Here is a 16,241-nt window from a genome sequence, read left to right on the forward strand (position 1 = left end):
TCTCAGTGTTTTGCAAGTTTCACAGTAAACAGTAATCGTTTGGCTGATTTCTTGTTTTCAGTGAAGGAATGTGGTCTGAACTGCAAATAATTTCCCCTTCCTCCTTCTCATATTTACAGGAACCTTGCTCAGCTATCATGGGCTGTGGGAAGAAAATTGATAAATCAATAAAAAAGGGTTTATATTGGCTTCTACATATAATAGCAAAAGATTTTGATGCCTTAAATGAGCGCATCCAAAGAGACACTACAGAACAAAAAGCATATGAAGAACAAAAGAAACTAGAACGAGCTGAGCGAGTGAGAAGGATACGAGAAGAAAGGTATTCTCTTTGTAATTTTTTCTACCTCCCCTTCCTCCCTTTCTCTAAGATACCTGATTCATTCCTGTACAGAGACCTTATGGAAACCAAGCTATCGAGGATTTAAAGCTTACAAGCTAAGAGTCTCCATGTTAAAAGTATGAACCTGAATGCTAGAGCCTTTGTTTTAAGACCTACAAGGTTTTGCCTGGTTCATCCTCTTTATTTTATTCACTCTATGCTGGACATGTGCTGTGAATGAAAATTGCAAGGTAGTTGTCAAATAAATTTGGGCTTGCTAATATAACATCACAGGAGACTAACTTAAAAAATAAATCCTGTCATTCAATCTTAAATTACCTTCAAGTGTGTTCTAAAATAAACTTTTATTAATTTAACTTAGACTTTGTAACCCATATGTGAATGTCAAAGACTAGAGGTGAAACTTGATTTAACATTATGTTTAATAAGCTGCAGGATATCCAGCAGCTGAGGCATGAAGAGGTTTAAGATGATGCAGGGAGGGGAAGCAGGACAAGTGATGTATTGCTTCTCTTAAAAGCCCTTTGTGGTCATCAGCAGCCCACCATGCTCCCTATTAGAGACTGATGTGAATAATTTTACTGGGGCACTCTTAAAAAATTTGCTGAGCACCCCTGTCCCCCCATCTGTCCTATATATGCAGAGATTTGAGAGTCTTAGTTACTGTGAGAAGTAACTGTGAAGCTACTGTGAAGTGTTTTGGCTTGTACTCTTGCTGATGTGCTTTACTTCAAGTAAATTTCTTAAGCACATTTTAAACACCTGGAATTTGATACAATCTTAATACATTTTTCACAAACAAAAAAATTCACATGCTGTTAGTCTGCCAGATGTCTCTGCATAGACAAAACCCTCTGACCATTGGATTGTGTTGGGTTTATGCCATGTTGAGAGGTGTAGTGAGGAGGACTGACCTTGAAACATGTCTCAAAGAGATTGTCTGATGATATGAGGACTTTCTATATATTCTGTTCCTGCCCAGTGATCTTGACTGATTGTTCACTGGGAGATTTGGTTGGGTCTGAATTGGATTAAAGGGTTAAAAGTTTTGCTAAACTTCTTGTGTCTTAGAGGAAAGCTAACTAATAACTTCTGGTTTCATCTGTAGCTGAGGGCTTGTCTCAGGCATAAGAGATGGCATTAACTCTCATTTTGCTGTTTTGCATCAAATCATTTTCTTACTGTAAGAAACAGGTTGCTCTTGATTCAAGTGTAATTCTGTTTCATTCTGTCCTTTAATAATTCCCCAGACTGCTTTTTGTTCAGATTTGCTTCCTGGAATGTTTTTGAAAAGTGTATTTCCTCTACAATATGTTAGTAGCAATTGACTTGTTCCAAATGGAAAACCAGAGAGAGAGGTAGTGCCAATAAGTTTTAACATAACGCTGGCCATTCCTTCCAAGTAACATGGTTTCCCAGGTAGATCGGTGACCTCCTTTTCATTCCCATCTGTGCCTCTGAACAAGGGGGTTACTTCCTCTCTTGGCACTTGCAACTGTAAAGGTGTAACAGTGACTTCCTATGCACAAATACCATCAGATAAATTGATGAAAAGTATGTGACTTTATTAAAGATATATTATTTAATACATAGTAATTTAATATTTCTTACATAGAGATCTGGTACATAAAAAATAACTAGTGCTGGTGCCACAAGAGTATACTGAGCATTATGTGTCTTTCTAAATTTTTCTGAGTCTAGTTAAAGCAAATGTGATTCCCTAACTGTTCTGCATAAACTGAACAGTCTGGTACTGTTTCTCCCTTATGTATATTGAGAAGAATCTACAACTGTGAGAAATGGAGCTGTACTAAAATAGAAGAATAAGTTTTAGCTAGTCTGGTTTCCCACCACATAGATTCTTATTATTTTTTTAAAAAAAGATTGAATACCTTTGAAACAATTGTTATAAAAAATTACCAGTGTGAAAATTTCAGCATGAAAATTTCAGCATACTGTTGAACAGTCAAAACCTTCCAGTTACAGATGTATTCTGTCACATATTCCTCAGAAACTGCTTCTACTTCCTGAAGTGCTGACTGAACATTCTGGCACATAGCAGCATGTGTTTATACCTCTGCCATAACATATACTTGTGCTTTATTGATGATAGCTTGTCACTGTGATTTCTGTAGAATGTTTTTCAAAATAATGAAGCATATTGTAAAAATCAGCTGGCAAAAATTTGAGGATGAGTTAGATGACCTGATAAGTGTTCTGTATTATGTAAACTTCATGGCTTGGCTTCTTCATAATTATTTGTTCATCATCCCTGTTTCTCACTCCCAAAAAAACCCCAAAACACCGAACTCCAAAAACATTAAAACAACAACAACATCATAAACACAACAACAACAAAGGGAAAGAGAAGAAGGAAGAAGTGTACCCGATGAGGAAGACCCTGAGCCTGGGAACTCTGTAAACCCCTTCCAGCCTATATCTGCTGTAATCTCTGAGGTATGAGAATATGTGGAAATCTGGATCGTTTTAGACCTACCACTAACAAATGTCTGAGAGGTAATGAGAAAAATGGTTCATTTCAAAGAATTGTTCTAAGTCCGTATGCACAGCATTAATTATTTTTTTTTAATCTTGGCAGTCTTGTTTTGTGTGTATTGAAATAATGCTTTCCTGTTAAGAAATTCCCCTACTGTTGTTTTGGGGACAAAAAGTTTTGTAGACACAGTAAAATAAAGGTATTGTAAAGAGATGACTGAACACATTTCCTAATTAAACTATTGGATATTCAGGAGTGGAAAATATTCAGGGTCTATTAGTTTCTTGCAGAATGTTTTAGTAACGTAGTGAGTCTTACAAAATCTCCTTGACTGCTTCAACTTTCTGAGCTTAACCTGTTTTCCGTTGAAAACGGAGACAACTGAAAAGTTTTCTTAGCTTTGAAATATGAAAAGCATATTAATATAAAAAGTTTCCTTAACCTGTGTTTCTGAGTTAAGGCAGTTCTTATTTGTTGTACCTTATTTTTTTATTCAGTTGACTTGAGATAACATAATCTCAAGAAACACGTAAGCTCTCAGAGTCATTTCCAGTAGGTAATTAAAACATTGCTTCTCTCCAGGACAAAAGCACCTATATCCATGTATCTTGTAAAGTCATCCACATGCACAGTAATACACTTTATAAAACATACAGAGTAAGAAGAGAAGGGTATAGCTGTGAGTATTGCAAATGATTTTGTGATACAGAACCTGTAAAACAGCCTATCATGGAGTCAATATGACACAACTGGTATTTGTCCAACTCATGGTAGCACTTTCTGGATACTTAAGCTCTGTGCATGTGTATTTTGTTTTTAAGTAAAACATTAAAAAAAGAAAAAAAACAGATAATTGAAGAGGAAGAAATTCTGAGTTTTCTAACCTTTTGCGCAGGACTGTTGTTGTTGTTTATGTAACTAATGTTTTTTTTGTCATATGAGCAAAAAGAAAGCAAAAAAGCAGGCTATAAACCTAAAGATCATTTCATTTGCTGTTAATCCTTTTTTACAATTTTCTTTTAATTTTTTTTTCCTTCCTCTGGACAGGATATTGGAAGTTTAATTTCTTCATTAAAATATTTTCTGTGCTAATTGTGGGGCAGAAAAATATTTTAGAATATTATGATTTTTAAAGTAACCTATCTGTCTTATGTCACTTTACAACATTAGAAGTTGTTTTAAAAAATTATCTTTGTTAGAATGAAAAACGAATGGAAAAGAAGCGGCAAAGGTTGGAGAACGAAAAGGCTACAGTTGTCTTGAAATCGCAAACAGAGCAGGAACAAATGGATGCCCAGCGCTTGTCAAGTAGCAGTAGCCAAAACACAAATGACAGTAGGCTAGAAACATGCAATTCTACAGCTACACAGCTTTTGCAACATGAAGAAGAGAATAAGCAACAAGCCTCAGAATGCCTTGACTCAGGTAAAACTGCTTCATTTTAATGTATCATTTAATGTTATTTTTCACATAGTTCATCCCTCTGTCTATTATTTTTCATGATACCACACATCAATTTAATCTACTGAAAATATAAAAATGCACCATTAGGTTATTGTATTGGAAAATCTGCTTCAAAAAAAGTGCGTGTTTGTTGGTGTAACTGATACTGTAGATGAAACTAGGTTCGTTTTCATCATAATCAGATACGTGGTCCACTTTCCATCAGTACCAAACTAAGTTGAATTTCTTTATTAAAACATAGAGTTTGCATATATTTTATGCTTACAGTTTATTTTCCATAGCAAAATGTTGGGTAAATTTTACATTTCATATAATTTTGTGTGTAAGTTTGGACTGAAAATGATGTATATCACCCCAACAACTGTATTAGAGGTTGATCTAAGATACTCTCTGAATATAACTATCTGATATATAATGCTTTATTTCTGTTTGGTATAGATAACAGTAAGAAAAAAAATAAAAAACCTAAATTAAAAAGAGGCCACAGAGTAGAACCTGTTAATGCAGAGGATACTATTCCCAAAAATCCTACACCACCACCAGCTCTTCCACCAGGTAAGTGTACTAACAAACAGTAATCGATGTTTCAATTTGTGGTTATTAACCCTTTAAAATATTAATTTTTGAATGATGAAACTGAAGTGTCTTCATACAGACATAATGCTACTAAACCCTATACTAGGAAATCTTTGATGTAGTTTCCCACTTCATGGTATGAACTTTCAGCAGTATTAATTTGATATATTCCATGAGGGAATCATTGTTCACCATATATACAATGTATTACATACTTTTGCCATTTCTAAATCCTTTGATTTCTTCCAAAGAGAACTGGCTTCTGTACATTTCATCATATTCAGGTGCCTTCGTGGCATGTTTTGACTGTCTTTGTTTTCCTTTAGTTGGCTGGGGAACTCCCAAACTTAATAGACTTCGAAAACTTGAGCCTCTTGGTGAAACACATCATGCTGGTAATTGAAAATATTTTGGGATTTGTACTTTTTTAAAGCATTCTACACTGTTCATTCACTTCTACATTCATTTCAGTCTTCATCTTTTTTTAATTTCTTAATGCCAGTTTTCACTGACCAAAAGCTAACCCTTTGCTTAGTAGAAAGCATCTTTTTGATTTTTCAAGTCTTCTTTTTTTACCAAAAAAAAAAGGTGTCTCAGATTCCCTTACAAAGTTTAAAGTGGCATGGGATATCAGAAACTATTAATGATCGGAAGTTATTTGCACAGCAGCATGCACCTAAATACTATAATGTGCCATATAACAAAGAGTAACTGGACCGGTTACTTTAAGAGTCCAAACACACACTGCATTCAACATGAAAGTTTCAGAGTATATTTCCATTGTCCATGTGTAGACAGTTCATCATTATCTGATGCAGTGGGGACAGGAGTTGGCTTACCTGGGTACCAAAAGAAGTCAGAGGTACTCAGCAGAGAGGATACTGCAGAAAGGCCTAAGCAGGACTGCAGAGATCCAGGAGGGCTTATTACTTTGGCATCCTTAGAGGCTGTTCCACACCCAGGCTGGTTCTGCACTAAGCTGCCTGTTTGTTTCCACACTGATCTTGTGATCTGATCTGAAAGTGCTAATTGCTTCAAAATACTGAACCCAAATGGGCCCCATGTATTTCTGTAGTTCTGTGAACCACAGCCCACATCCACATGGATTTGCTGTATGCAAGCTGACTCCTTGTGTTGCCTCTAGAGATAGTCTAAAATTTCTTTTACCCACTGCTATGCTTTCCATATGGTTTTAAAAGAATAGTTTGTAAGATTTTTGCCATTGATTTGGGGGTGTTTTCTTGTGAGAAGGAAATGTAAAGACATGTGGTCACATCTGAATCAAGTGCATTATGTCAGCAACTCCACATGAAGGACTGCAATCCCAGCTATGATGAAAAGCCCAACATAAATTTGATTGTAGAAGTAGTGAGACTTGCAACTGAAAACTAGATTATCTGCAAGGAGGGGTGTCAGTGATAAAGCTTGTGATCTGCTGCGTTGCCTGAAGAGCCTGTGTCCCTGGAAGTTCACAAACTGAAAGGAAAAATAAGTTTAATAACTGGAAATATCAAGGTGTTAGTAGGCAGACTCTTGATTTCTCTCTTCAATTATGACTATTTTCTATTTTTGGAAGACTGTGGAAGATTGTTTTCATATGCTCATATAGCATCTTTTTCTCAGTTTTAGATGATAATTTTCTTACATTTTCTTACATTTTTATTTTTCAAATTTTGAAAAGCCAAGTGATTGTGGAGACATCCGGAGTAATATGAGAGGAGCATAACCACACTAAAGCAGTGGGAACACTTACAATACAAATTGAACAAAGAGAACATTAATTGACGAACATAGAGAGAAAGAAGCTCAGTTTGTCTATAGTGATCCTTGAGCTCAACCCTGACTTGAATTGATTATACTACTACCACGTAGTACAGCACCATGTGTACATACCTGCTGAAGTTCTGAAGCAACAGAACATGGAGCTTCTCTGCCAAAGAATCAGAAGATGCCAAAAGGGGAATTAAGATCTCTAAAATCTAGATATTTATTTTTCACAGAAGTGTAATTCATGTGCATAAAATGTAATTTGTAGTCTTAATCATAAAACCATCTTGCTCTTTTTTTTAAAGGCATATAGAAAGAAGGCGGCAAGAAAGAAAAGCCAGATGAAGAGGTAGGGAGGGGAAGAAAGGGAAGAGGTGGTACTTAATTTTTATCTCTGCCTAAGGGAGGTGTTGCATTTTGTAGCAAGAGCATGGGTGGGACAAAGAGATTAAAAAAATGCTTAAGCTAGGTTCCCTACACACAGGTGTGTGAGTTAGTAGCCTAAGATCTGTGTTAATTTATTCCATTTGTAAAATAAGGATAATAATTAAAGTATTTTGGAATCTAATAATGGAAAAGATGTTGGTAGGGAAATGACCTCATGACCAGAGGTGTAACCGTTGAGATCAGAGGAACCTTGGAGTGCTTAGAACTTTTCAGGTGAATCCAAGACATTGCCCAATCTTTGTTGAGATTTGTTTTTTTCAGGAATTTTCAGACACTCACATGTTTCACACAGGTACAGAAAATCCTGAGAAAGCAAGAAAACATCTATTAGGAAAGCACTATTTATAAACGAAAAAATCTCTTCAGCTGCATGGTCCAGCATTGTCAAATGTTCAGTTAGGACCTGATATCGAGGAACATCAATTACTTTACTTAAAGCAGTTGGTTTTTTACTCATACCATTTGAGAGCCATAGAATCATTTAGGTTGGAAAGGTCCCTTAAGTTCAACTGTTAACCTAACACTACCAAGTCCATCTTGCACTGATTTTAGCTTCCCATCTCTCTTTCCCCATTTTCTGTCACACAACAGTGTTTTTCAATGTCTTTTTACATATTTTGCAGATGGAGAACCTGCTCTTGCTTGGAAACTCATTTGAGTTTTCCTAAGACCAGTGGAGCCTAACTTTGATCCATTTTTATAGACTATTCCCTGAACTGCATCTTTCTGAAAAGCAACTTCTTTTTGACTGTCCCTTTAGCACAGGAATAAATCCAGTTTGATTTTCCCCCCCCCCCCCCCCCCCCCCCCAAATTCACTGTAAAGTTTGTTTTAAAAGTTTTTCAGGCATTCAACCTTTGTGAAATAAAAAGGCCTGGTTTCCTTTTTGCTTTCATGATTAATTTATATAAATGACATGAAGGCACAATTTTCAGGGAAAGCTCGAAGTATTTTTTTATTTCCTTTAGCTGGGAATTTAAGGCTTTCTTTTTTGTGGGTTTTTTGGATTCTCTGAAGTGCACTGTTTTCTACAGCAACACTGCATTCTGTTGAACAATTTGCTTTGACAAATGGTTATTGGCCAAATGGCTGAAAAGTCTTTGTATATGGGACAAGTGAGCACCTACCTTCATGTAGACTAGACTGGAAAAGCTCAATTCTAGTAGGATGCTCAGTAGATGCTTTTGTCAGAACTCCAGGTAAAATTTTTACTGTCCATAAAAGCAAGGAAAAAAGAATTATTTAACATTCTGCTTTTATGGCTCCTCAGTGTAAGTCATGCCCCTTAAACTTCAGATAGGACTTTTTGTAATGTTGATTTCTTCTAGTCCATGGAAAAACACAGGAACAGGTGTTTCTCAGTATTCCTGTGCATTCTACTGCAGGTCTTTGTCAGTTAGGATAGCACTTATTCCTTTGGTTTTGTCTTAAAAATTATTTTTTCTGAAAGTGTCACAGACTTTCCTGCTGTAATATATAAAATAGTGTAGTATGAGGTTGAAACAACCTCCAGAGGTCTGTTTTTTAATGCTAGGTGTTCTCAGAGACATAAATCTGTCTTAATGATTTAATGTGCAAACTGGAAAATTAAAGTGTTGGTGAGCAGGCTATTTAGTATATATATTGAGTAATTTTTGTGATCATTTTTGCACACAACATTACATTGGATGTTTAGGCAGAGTTAACAGGCAGTAGAGTCAATTATATAAATCTTTAATTATACACTTATTTTCACTAAAGACTGCAATTTTTCCAGTCATGCTAATGATTCTAGCACAACACTAGGTAATGAGTGTCTATTTATTGTCACTGGAGGATATATTAGCAAGAACAATAAACACCTCTCATTATAGGAGGTAAAATTGCCTTCCAGTCCTAAAGTCATCTGCCAGACTTCAAGAAACTGACTAATAAAAACATCCATTGTACAGGTTTTCATTTGCTCTATAATCATTGGTTGCAGTTTTGTTGCTTTTCACATGCTGCTGTAACACTGGATTAGCTCCATTAAAATCAAAATATTTACACCAATAATTTAAAAGCGTTTATTTACGGATTAAATGTAAGGATAACTAAAACCTTGATCCTACAGACATGCACACATATTCTTAGAGTAATATAATCCAGCTTGCTTGCTTTTGTTAATTTTAGCTCAGGAATGCAATTTTTAACACTAGTTATTGCATATGTAGAAAAAGTAGAATATATTTTTCTTGGAAAATTATGGTTTATTAAAGCTGAATTTTGTGTTGGCAGGCTATCAAGGCTTTGCTGCAGAAGAGGTTGTCTGTATAAACAAAATTGAGATTTGAATGCCTCAAAAAGCTGCTTTTACATTTTTTTTTTATTTCTACCTGTTTTCCTCTTACCATCTTTCATGACATTATTTTGCTTGTGAAATGCTTTGCATGTACCAGTCTGCATGTTGTTTTTTTCTTTTATATCAATTACAAATGTTTGAGAATACTTGTTATTCTCTTCTGGTGTGCTTAATAGCTTTGTCTTGAACAATTTTACTATTTTAAACTCCATTATTGACAAAAGGAAATGTTGCAGTTTTATTTAAAAATTCTTAACAGAATATTTCTTTCAGAAAATTAGTATGGCTTTCAAGATAGATGTCATGCATAAATGGTCTCAAAATTTTGGATGCTGCGTAGTGTTACTGTCACTTAAAGCTTTATTGCAAGGCAGACTCAACTACAGTGACATTCAAATTTTGATACTTCATTTTTTCAGTTGCCATTTGTACACTCTGGATGTATCATTTCCTTTTTTAGGGATGTTTACAGCTCACCTTTGGGCTTGATCTTGCAAATGCTGATGCATGTATAACAAAATGTAATTAAACCCTCTTTTGGCCAATACACCTCCAGACACTAATTAGCACTATGTCTGAAAGTTGCTTGTAGGAATTAGCTCTAAACTTGTAGGCTACCTAGCTTTCATTAAGGAAGCAAGAATTTACATCATTTAAACATCCTTTGAGCAAGGGAGATGGGTAAATGACAGATTAATGTGTTTTTCTTCTCTGGCATTTCTTATACAGATTTCTATGGAAAGCCTCTGCCGCCGCTGACTATACGCCAAAGACCCAACAGTGATACCCATGATGTCATTGCTTAACTGGATCACAAACAGCATTTAAAAGAACATAATAAAAAAATTGTATCAGAAATGGGTTTTGCCCTTGAAGGAAAATTTTTTAAAAGACACTCTATCAGCTTGTTGCAAAATAAATTGGTGACAATTAAACATGGGGTTTATTCTATCATACTTAGAATTTGTCATTGACTTTTCACATCACCAGCTCTTCTTCAGGATTTAACATGAAATCAAGAAAGGTCTGTGGGTCCATGGATGCCAATATGAACACGGTATTGAATATTTATTGGGTTTACTTATGAAAATACATAGCTGTAAACCTGAAGAAAAATACCTTCAAGATCACATAATACTGGATTTTACGTTCTCACCAAGACCTTTCTCCAGGTGCTGTGCAGTGGTTGGTATTTTTGCAGTTAATAAATGATTCTAAAGCATTTTGTAAGATTAATGTATGATAGGGTGAATATAAGAATGTTATGCAACAAATATTGAGTATATTTTTCTAACTTTTTATAAAATTATTTGAAAGTTTGAGTGGACACTCATACCTGTTACCAATAAAATGATACCTACAAAGCATTAGAAAGCTGATAGTCAAATGCATACAAATACAGAATGTTTGACTCTTACATTTCTCTTACAGTAGCCATACCTCTTATTAGGGATTACATTACCAGATGCATATTTCATATTTCTGGCAATCTGAAGGGGGGAGAAGGTAGCAAGGAAAGTTTAAGATAAATACATTTTATACAAGATTAATGCTATTGTAATTGTCTGAAAGTTTTCTTATGTGTTGTTTGTTTTGTTAAGTGAGTTCAACATAGGTAATAAATTCAGCTGAAAAAATAAAGCTGAATATTGTATTGTCTGCTACAATGTGCACTAAAATTGCACATAGTGAGTGAAAGTTTTGCACTAATTCAGTCATCAATTTTGATGGAAAACTGAATCAACCAATATTGCGGATAAGCTCCAGCAGTTTTTAATCTCAGTAATACTAAAATACCATCTTGAAAACTAAAGAAACCCCAGGTTTTTAAGGACTTACATAATACTTCCATGCAATGTGTTAATTTTACATTTAAAAAAATCTCATACAAGTGATACACAAACAACAAGGGTTACAATTGGATATATTCCTATGTAAATGTTTTTCCTCTTACACTGGAGACAACCATTGGTATATTGTGTAAAAAGGTATGTCATTATGCCACTTAGTTACAGCAAGGATAAAACCCCCATTCAAAGGGTTTTTTTAAGAAGCAGTAATTGATGATTTTCTATTATGGTCTCAGTCTTTCATAACATGGTATTACCAAATTATTTTAGTAGATGTTAAAACAATGCAATGTCTATATTCAGCACTTTGACATTGGAAATCTTTGCCATATATCCCTTACGGCAATGAGTTGCACAAATAAACTTCCACCATATTAACCAAAATAAAATTATTAATTAATTATTTTTTAAAGAGTATGTTTAAGTGGGGGAAAAAATAATCAGTCTTAAGAATATTACATTTGGAATGGGTGGAGAGGAATATTCCAAGTTTGCTAGTTTAGTGTAAGGTTGAAAGAATTTGTATGTGACTACCCACATGAGACTTGTATTCTAATAGTGTAACATGGTTCGGTTTGATTATTCTCAGGATTTAAGTCGTTTTCACTTGAAACAAACACAATATTAAGTAGAGGGGGAGTTGCATAAAAGTTTGTGTGCAATCTCAATCTTTCTATCTTCAGCTACGTTACCACTTAATTTTTTTGGCTTAAAGGCTCTACTTTCACAGGTGTTTGGTTTGGGTTTTGGTTTTTTTTACAACTTCAGTTTCTAGAAATGTATTACCCTTTTAACACTTATCTAAAATAAATTAATGGAAATCTTTGTTAAAAATAAAGCTGAATACTGCTGTGGTAACAAAATTTGAGAAACTGAAATGTATGTTGATACTTACATGTGAAGTGTGTGTTATGCGTGTTGTGTGTGTGGACACATGTATCGGTTTTGTTTCTGCTTTTAAAATAAATTTTACCAATATGTGACCAAAGTACTCAAAAAATGTTTCATACCGTTTTGTTTATTAATACGCTCTGTAATTATTCTACAGTATTTTTTTTTCAGTAATTTACACTACCTTGACTTTTTATGTGCTCAAGGTGACATTTATGTATAGAGTAACAGTATCAACATTTCAAGTATTATCAAAAATTTACAATTTTTCAGAAGCAGGTGTAGTCATAAATGTTTAATGGCTGCAAGTCTCATTTACCTTGCTAAAATAGAGACCTCATAGATGGAATCTTTGCATATTTTTACAGCTGCAATGTAGTCAAATTTAGAATATTGATAGATTGGCACTAAGTTATGTATATATGTATATATAAAGTATTTATACATATTAAGTGCTTTGGTAGTGCACTTAATATTTGAGAGGTAATGAGTTGCACAGTTCTAAGTTGAGAGGTAATTATTGCACAACTTAGAAGGTTTTGTCAGGTTCCGATGCTCTTTGCTGTCAATAACATCACTTTCAAAATGTGTCTGCGTTCAGCTTAGAGTATTTGAAATTAAATACCTGAGTGGTAAGAACACAGAAATGTGCTGCATAAGCAGAACATTTTGAATTATCTGTGCACAACATTTTAAATATATTTTAGACAAAATATTTTAAAGGTAAGTCAAATGTATCTTCTAAGATAAGGAATAGTAACTTTCATGAGCTGAATTTATGTAAAAGCTAATAAGTGCTTCAAAATAGGTCATTCTCATTGTTGTCTTCCTTTTTAGCCAAAACCTGAAATCCACAGAAGGACCATAGAGATTTAAAGTTTTTGAATAGAAAATAATATATATAATTCTATTATTAAAAGTACATATATTTGATATCCATTAGGTTTAGTTTCACATCTGTGACGTGACCTCTCCATGTAAGTAATGCACAGTGAGGGGAACTCATACTGAAGTGAGACGAAAGCACTGTGATTTTAGAGGAAGCTATTTGATAGTCTTGTGAGTTTTCTATTTCAATTCCACAGTCCTGATGGAGAATTAGAAAGCTTTAAAAGAAGCACTCCAATAGACAGCTGATGCCTGCTTTCTAATGGCCCTCTTGTGAGCCCTGGTTGCGAGGATCGAGATGGAAGCAGCCAGGCACCCGCAGAGAGGCCTGAGAGGCAAGTGTAACTGGCAATCCTCGAGCACATCCATCACACCACTGGCTGCCCCTGTGCAACAGGCTTCTCTCTGGGCTGTGAATGCTGTGGGAGCTTTATAAAGAAAGGCTGTAGTGATTATCCTTTCCTTGAAAGTCACAGAACTGTAACTCTATCCTCTGGAGGCCTACCTGTCACTTAAAAATGGATTTCTCAGTTTTGCAATTTTAGATTACTTTAAAGTTGCCAGGAGTGGTCTCTCAACAATTTTTTTCTCCAGCAGAAACCAGTGTATTTCCTGAGAACTGTTGTTTTTGATATAATGATATCACATTAGAAAAGATTGATGGGACAGTAACAAAGCAAGAAGGGTAGGCTTTTTTTTATTTCTTTAAATAACATTCAAACAGTATTTTCCACTAAGATGCTCTAGTATTTTAGTTGAAAGCTTAGTACTGTAACTTCAGGCCACTAACTTTGCCATGCTGTCTGTTATCTTCCTAGCTTCTGGAATTCATTCAACAAAGTTTTTTACTATTTTGAACAGAACGTACCCCATAGTATTTCAATAGATGCATCTGTAAATGGAGTGAGGAACTATATTTTAAAAGTAAGTGTAATTTAAGACAAGTTTATCTTAAGACAGAAGAATCTTTTTCTTGTTTGGTTTGTTTTGTGAGAGTTTCTGGTTTGATTGTTGTTTTGGTTGGTTTTTTTTTTCTTTCTATCTTCTCCCCCTATTGCTCACATAAACTGTATTTTCTTACTTAGGAATGCTCTGGCAACTGCTCTATGGTAAAAAAATTGTGCTTTTGAGAAGGAAGTGGACCATGTAATGCTTAGCAATCTATGTATACTCCCCAGTGAATAAGAATTTAAGATCATTGCAAATTCTCTTCCTGCTGGGCTAGTGGAAAGATTGAGAGAGGGAAATGTTGAGTGAGGATGAGTAACAAGAAATGAAGTCCTTGCATCAAGCGAGGTATGTGGGTTAAACTTGTGAAGACCAGCAAAGCCAGGTGACACTGAATAAGGTAGCCAAGCCACTAAAAAAAATGATTCACTGATAAGCAGCTAGATAATAGACTGAACGACTGAAGAATAGGAGACTTGGGATTTTGAAGTGTATACATGTACATCAACATTTTCTTCAGAAGGGAGTAGATTTTGCAGACCTCAAACTGATGCTTAGCCCGTCTTCCCACCATGTTTGCATTTTCTGCTGCAAAAAGCAGTGTTCTAAAATTTATCATGCAGAAAAATAGTCTCTGAAAAGTTTCCCAAAGAGTGCTACATCCCGATAGCATTAATTTACACGATCTTCTAGTTTACATATTTTTTTATCCTAAAAGTCATGCCATCCATGACTTTGATCTCCATAAAACCTAGCAAGCTTTTCCTAGGTCTGTCCTAATATAACAAACAAGGAGAATATTGTTTGCTTGTGTATTTCTAAATTACTATGTAATAATGGTGAAGACTCAATTTGTGCCTGCTCCAGGAAACTGTGGACACCTGAAACTGAACAGTGAAAGTCACAGTAATGGCTTTTTCTGTTCACTAGGTTTGGAGGATGTCCATGTGCTGGTGGTGATATTTCTAAATATTTATTTGTTAATTTTAAGACACTTCAGCCATCCTCCACTCTCTGAAAGTATCAGGGGACAATCAGGGGACACTGTCCTCTTCTTTTGCTTTCCTGAATGCAAGGACATGCTTAGAAAACAGAGGTTTGAAATACGGTAACAAGTTTAAAGGAAATGTGTTAGCTTAAGAGAATTGTGGACCGCAGTTACTGTGGAGTTGTGGAGATACAATGGATTTTGCAGAAATGAGATGCAGAAACAAAATACGGGTTGTGGTTTGTGGTTTAACAGGGCATCTGGGCATGCACATGGTCGTTTACCCTGGCAGGCGTAGGTGCTTAGGTGACAGAAATAGTTTGGGATTACTTTATTAAGAACAGTAGCCTGCCTTTCAAAAGGTACTGAAGTTAATCCCCCCAGAGTCAATCCATCTCTTCAGCAGCACACAGGAGAGATACAGGCTCCATCTGCATATTTACTGTTTTGTTGCAGTTCATCTATTTGTGATGCTGGTGTTGCTAGTGAACAAACTGTTTAACTGAAGTCCTTCCTTTGCTTCTGATATGTTGCAAATCTTACTGGTTTCAGACACATTAAGCAGCACTGATGGCACTATCTACAACTGGAATATAGCCCTAGATTTAGGAGAAGGTGACTCACTCAGCATACTTTTTTTGTTTTATTGGTCCAGTAAAATTCAGTTATGTATTTTCTTGTATGTTGCTGGTCTTGGCAGAATTACAGCCACAGAGAACTGCACTTTTTATACCAATTTTGCTCTGTATCTGTTGGTACAACTCATTTATCAAAAAGCCTTTCTGGTTTCCTTTTACATTTGATATGTAGAAAGTCTCCATTTTGTCTACTTGCTCTTCATCATGATATTGATTAAAACACTTTAAATTAAGTTTCACATTTGATGGTAATGTGCATGAGGTTTGCATAAGTGTTCGTAGTCTTCATTAGTAGCTGAAACTCAAATATTTATCTGTATAATAGCATTCCTGTCTTTAAATTTGTGCCCCTTTCCAGTCTGGATTTTGGAGGCTGGTTTTGGCATGCAGAAGCAGTGTGGGCAGCCATTAATTGAAACTACTGTTAAACAAACTTGCTGTTTCCACAGGGGTTGCTCTTATTGAAGCAGTCAGCAAATGCTGACGCACAAGCAATCTTTTGAGAGAGGGAGCGTGTGTGGTGTCTGTTTTGCTAGGCCATGACAACTGCAGCAAGAGATGGCCAGCAGAGCAAGATGCCCTTTCTCACAGGAGGAGTTTGCAGGTCTCCATGGTTCTGTTCAG

At 35.3% G+C, this 16,241-nt stretch overlaps 1 protein-coding gene across 6 annotated transcripts in view; it reads left to right on the forward strand.

Moving 5' to 3' along the window:
* ARL13B (ARF like GTPase 13B) overlaps positions 1-12,250 on the forward strand; it is a 53,399-nt gene extending 41,149 nt beyond the window's left edge. For 2 of the 6 annotated variants that reach the window (XM_074899438.1, XM_074899463.1), the window contains exons 6-11: positions 120-322; positions 2,704-2,800; positions 4,040-4,265; positions 4,743-4,859; positions 5,207-5,275; positions 10,144-12,250. In XM_074899438.1, coding sequence (XP_074755539.1) covers positions 120-322; positions 2,704-2,800; positions 4,040-4,265; positions 4,743-4,859; positions 5,207-5,275; positions 10,144-10,220 — 789 coding nt within the window. In that variant the 3' untranslated portion in view covers positions 10,221-12,250. Of the gene's footprint in view, positions 1-119; positions 323-2,703; positions 2,801-4,039; positions 4,266-4,742; positions 4,860-5,206; positions 5,276-6,952; positions 6,997-9,350; positions 9,377-10,143 lie in introns of all 6 variants that reach the window. The other 4 variants (XR_012633140.1, XR_012633141.1, XM_074899473.1 and 1 more) reach the window with 4 other exon arrangements.
* Positions 12,251-16,241: the final 3,991 nt, after the last annotated feature.

This window comes from Athene noctua, chromosome 1 (assembly GCF_965140245.1).
Source record: "Athene noctua chromosome 1, bAthNoc1.hap1.1, whole genome shotgun sequence".
Taxonomy (NCBI): Eukaryota; Metazoa; Chordata; class Aves; order Strigiformes; family Strigidae; genus Athene; species Athene noctua.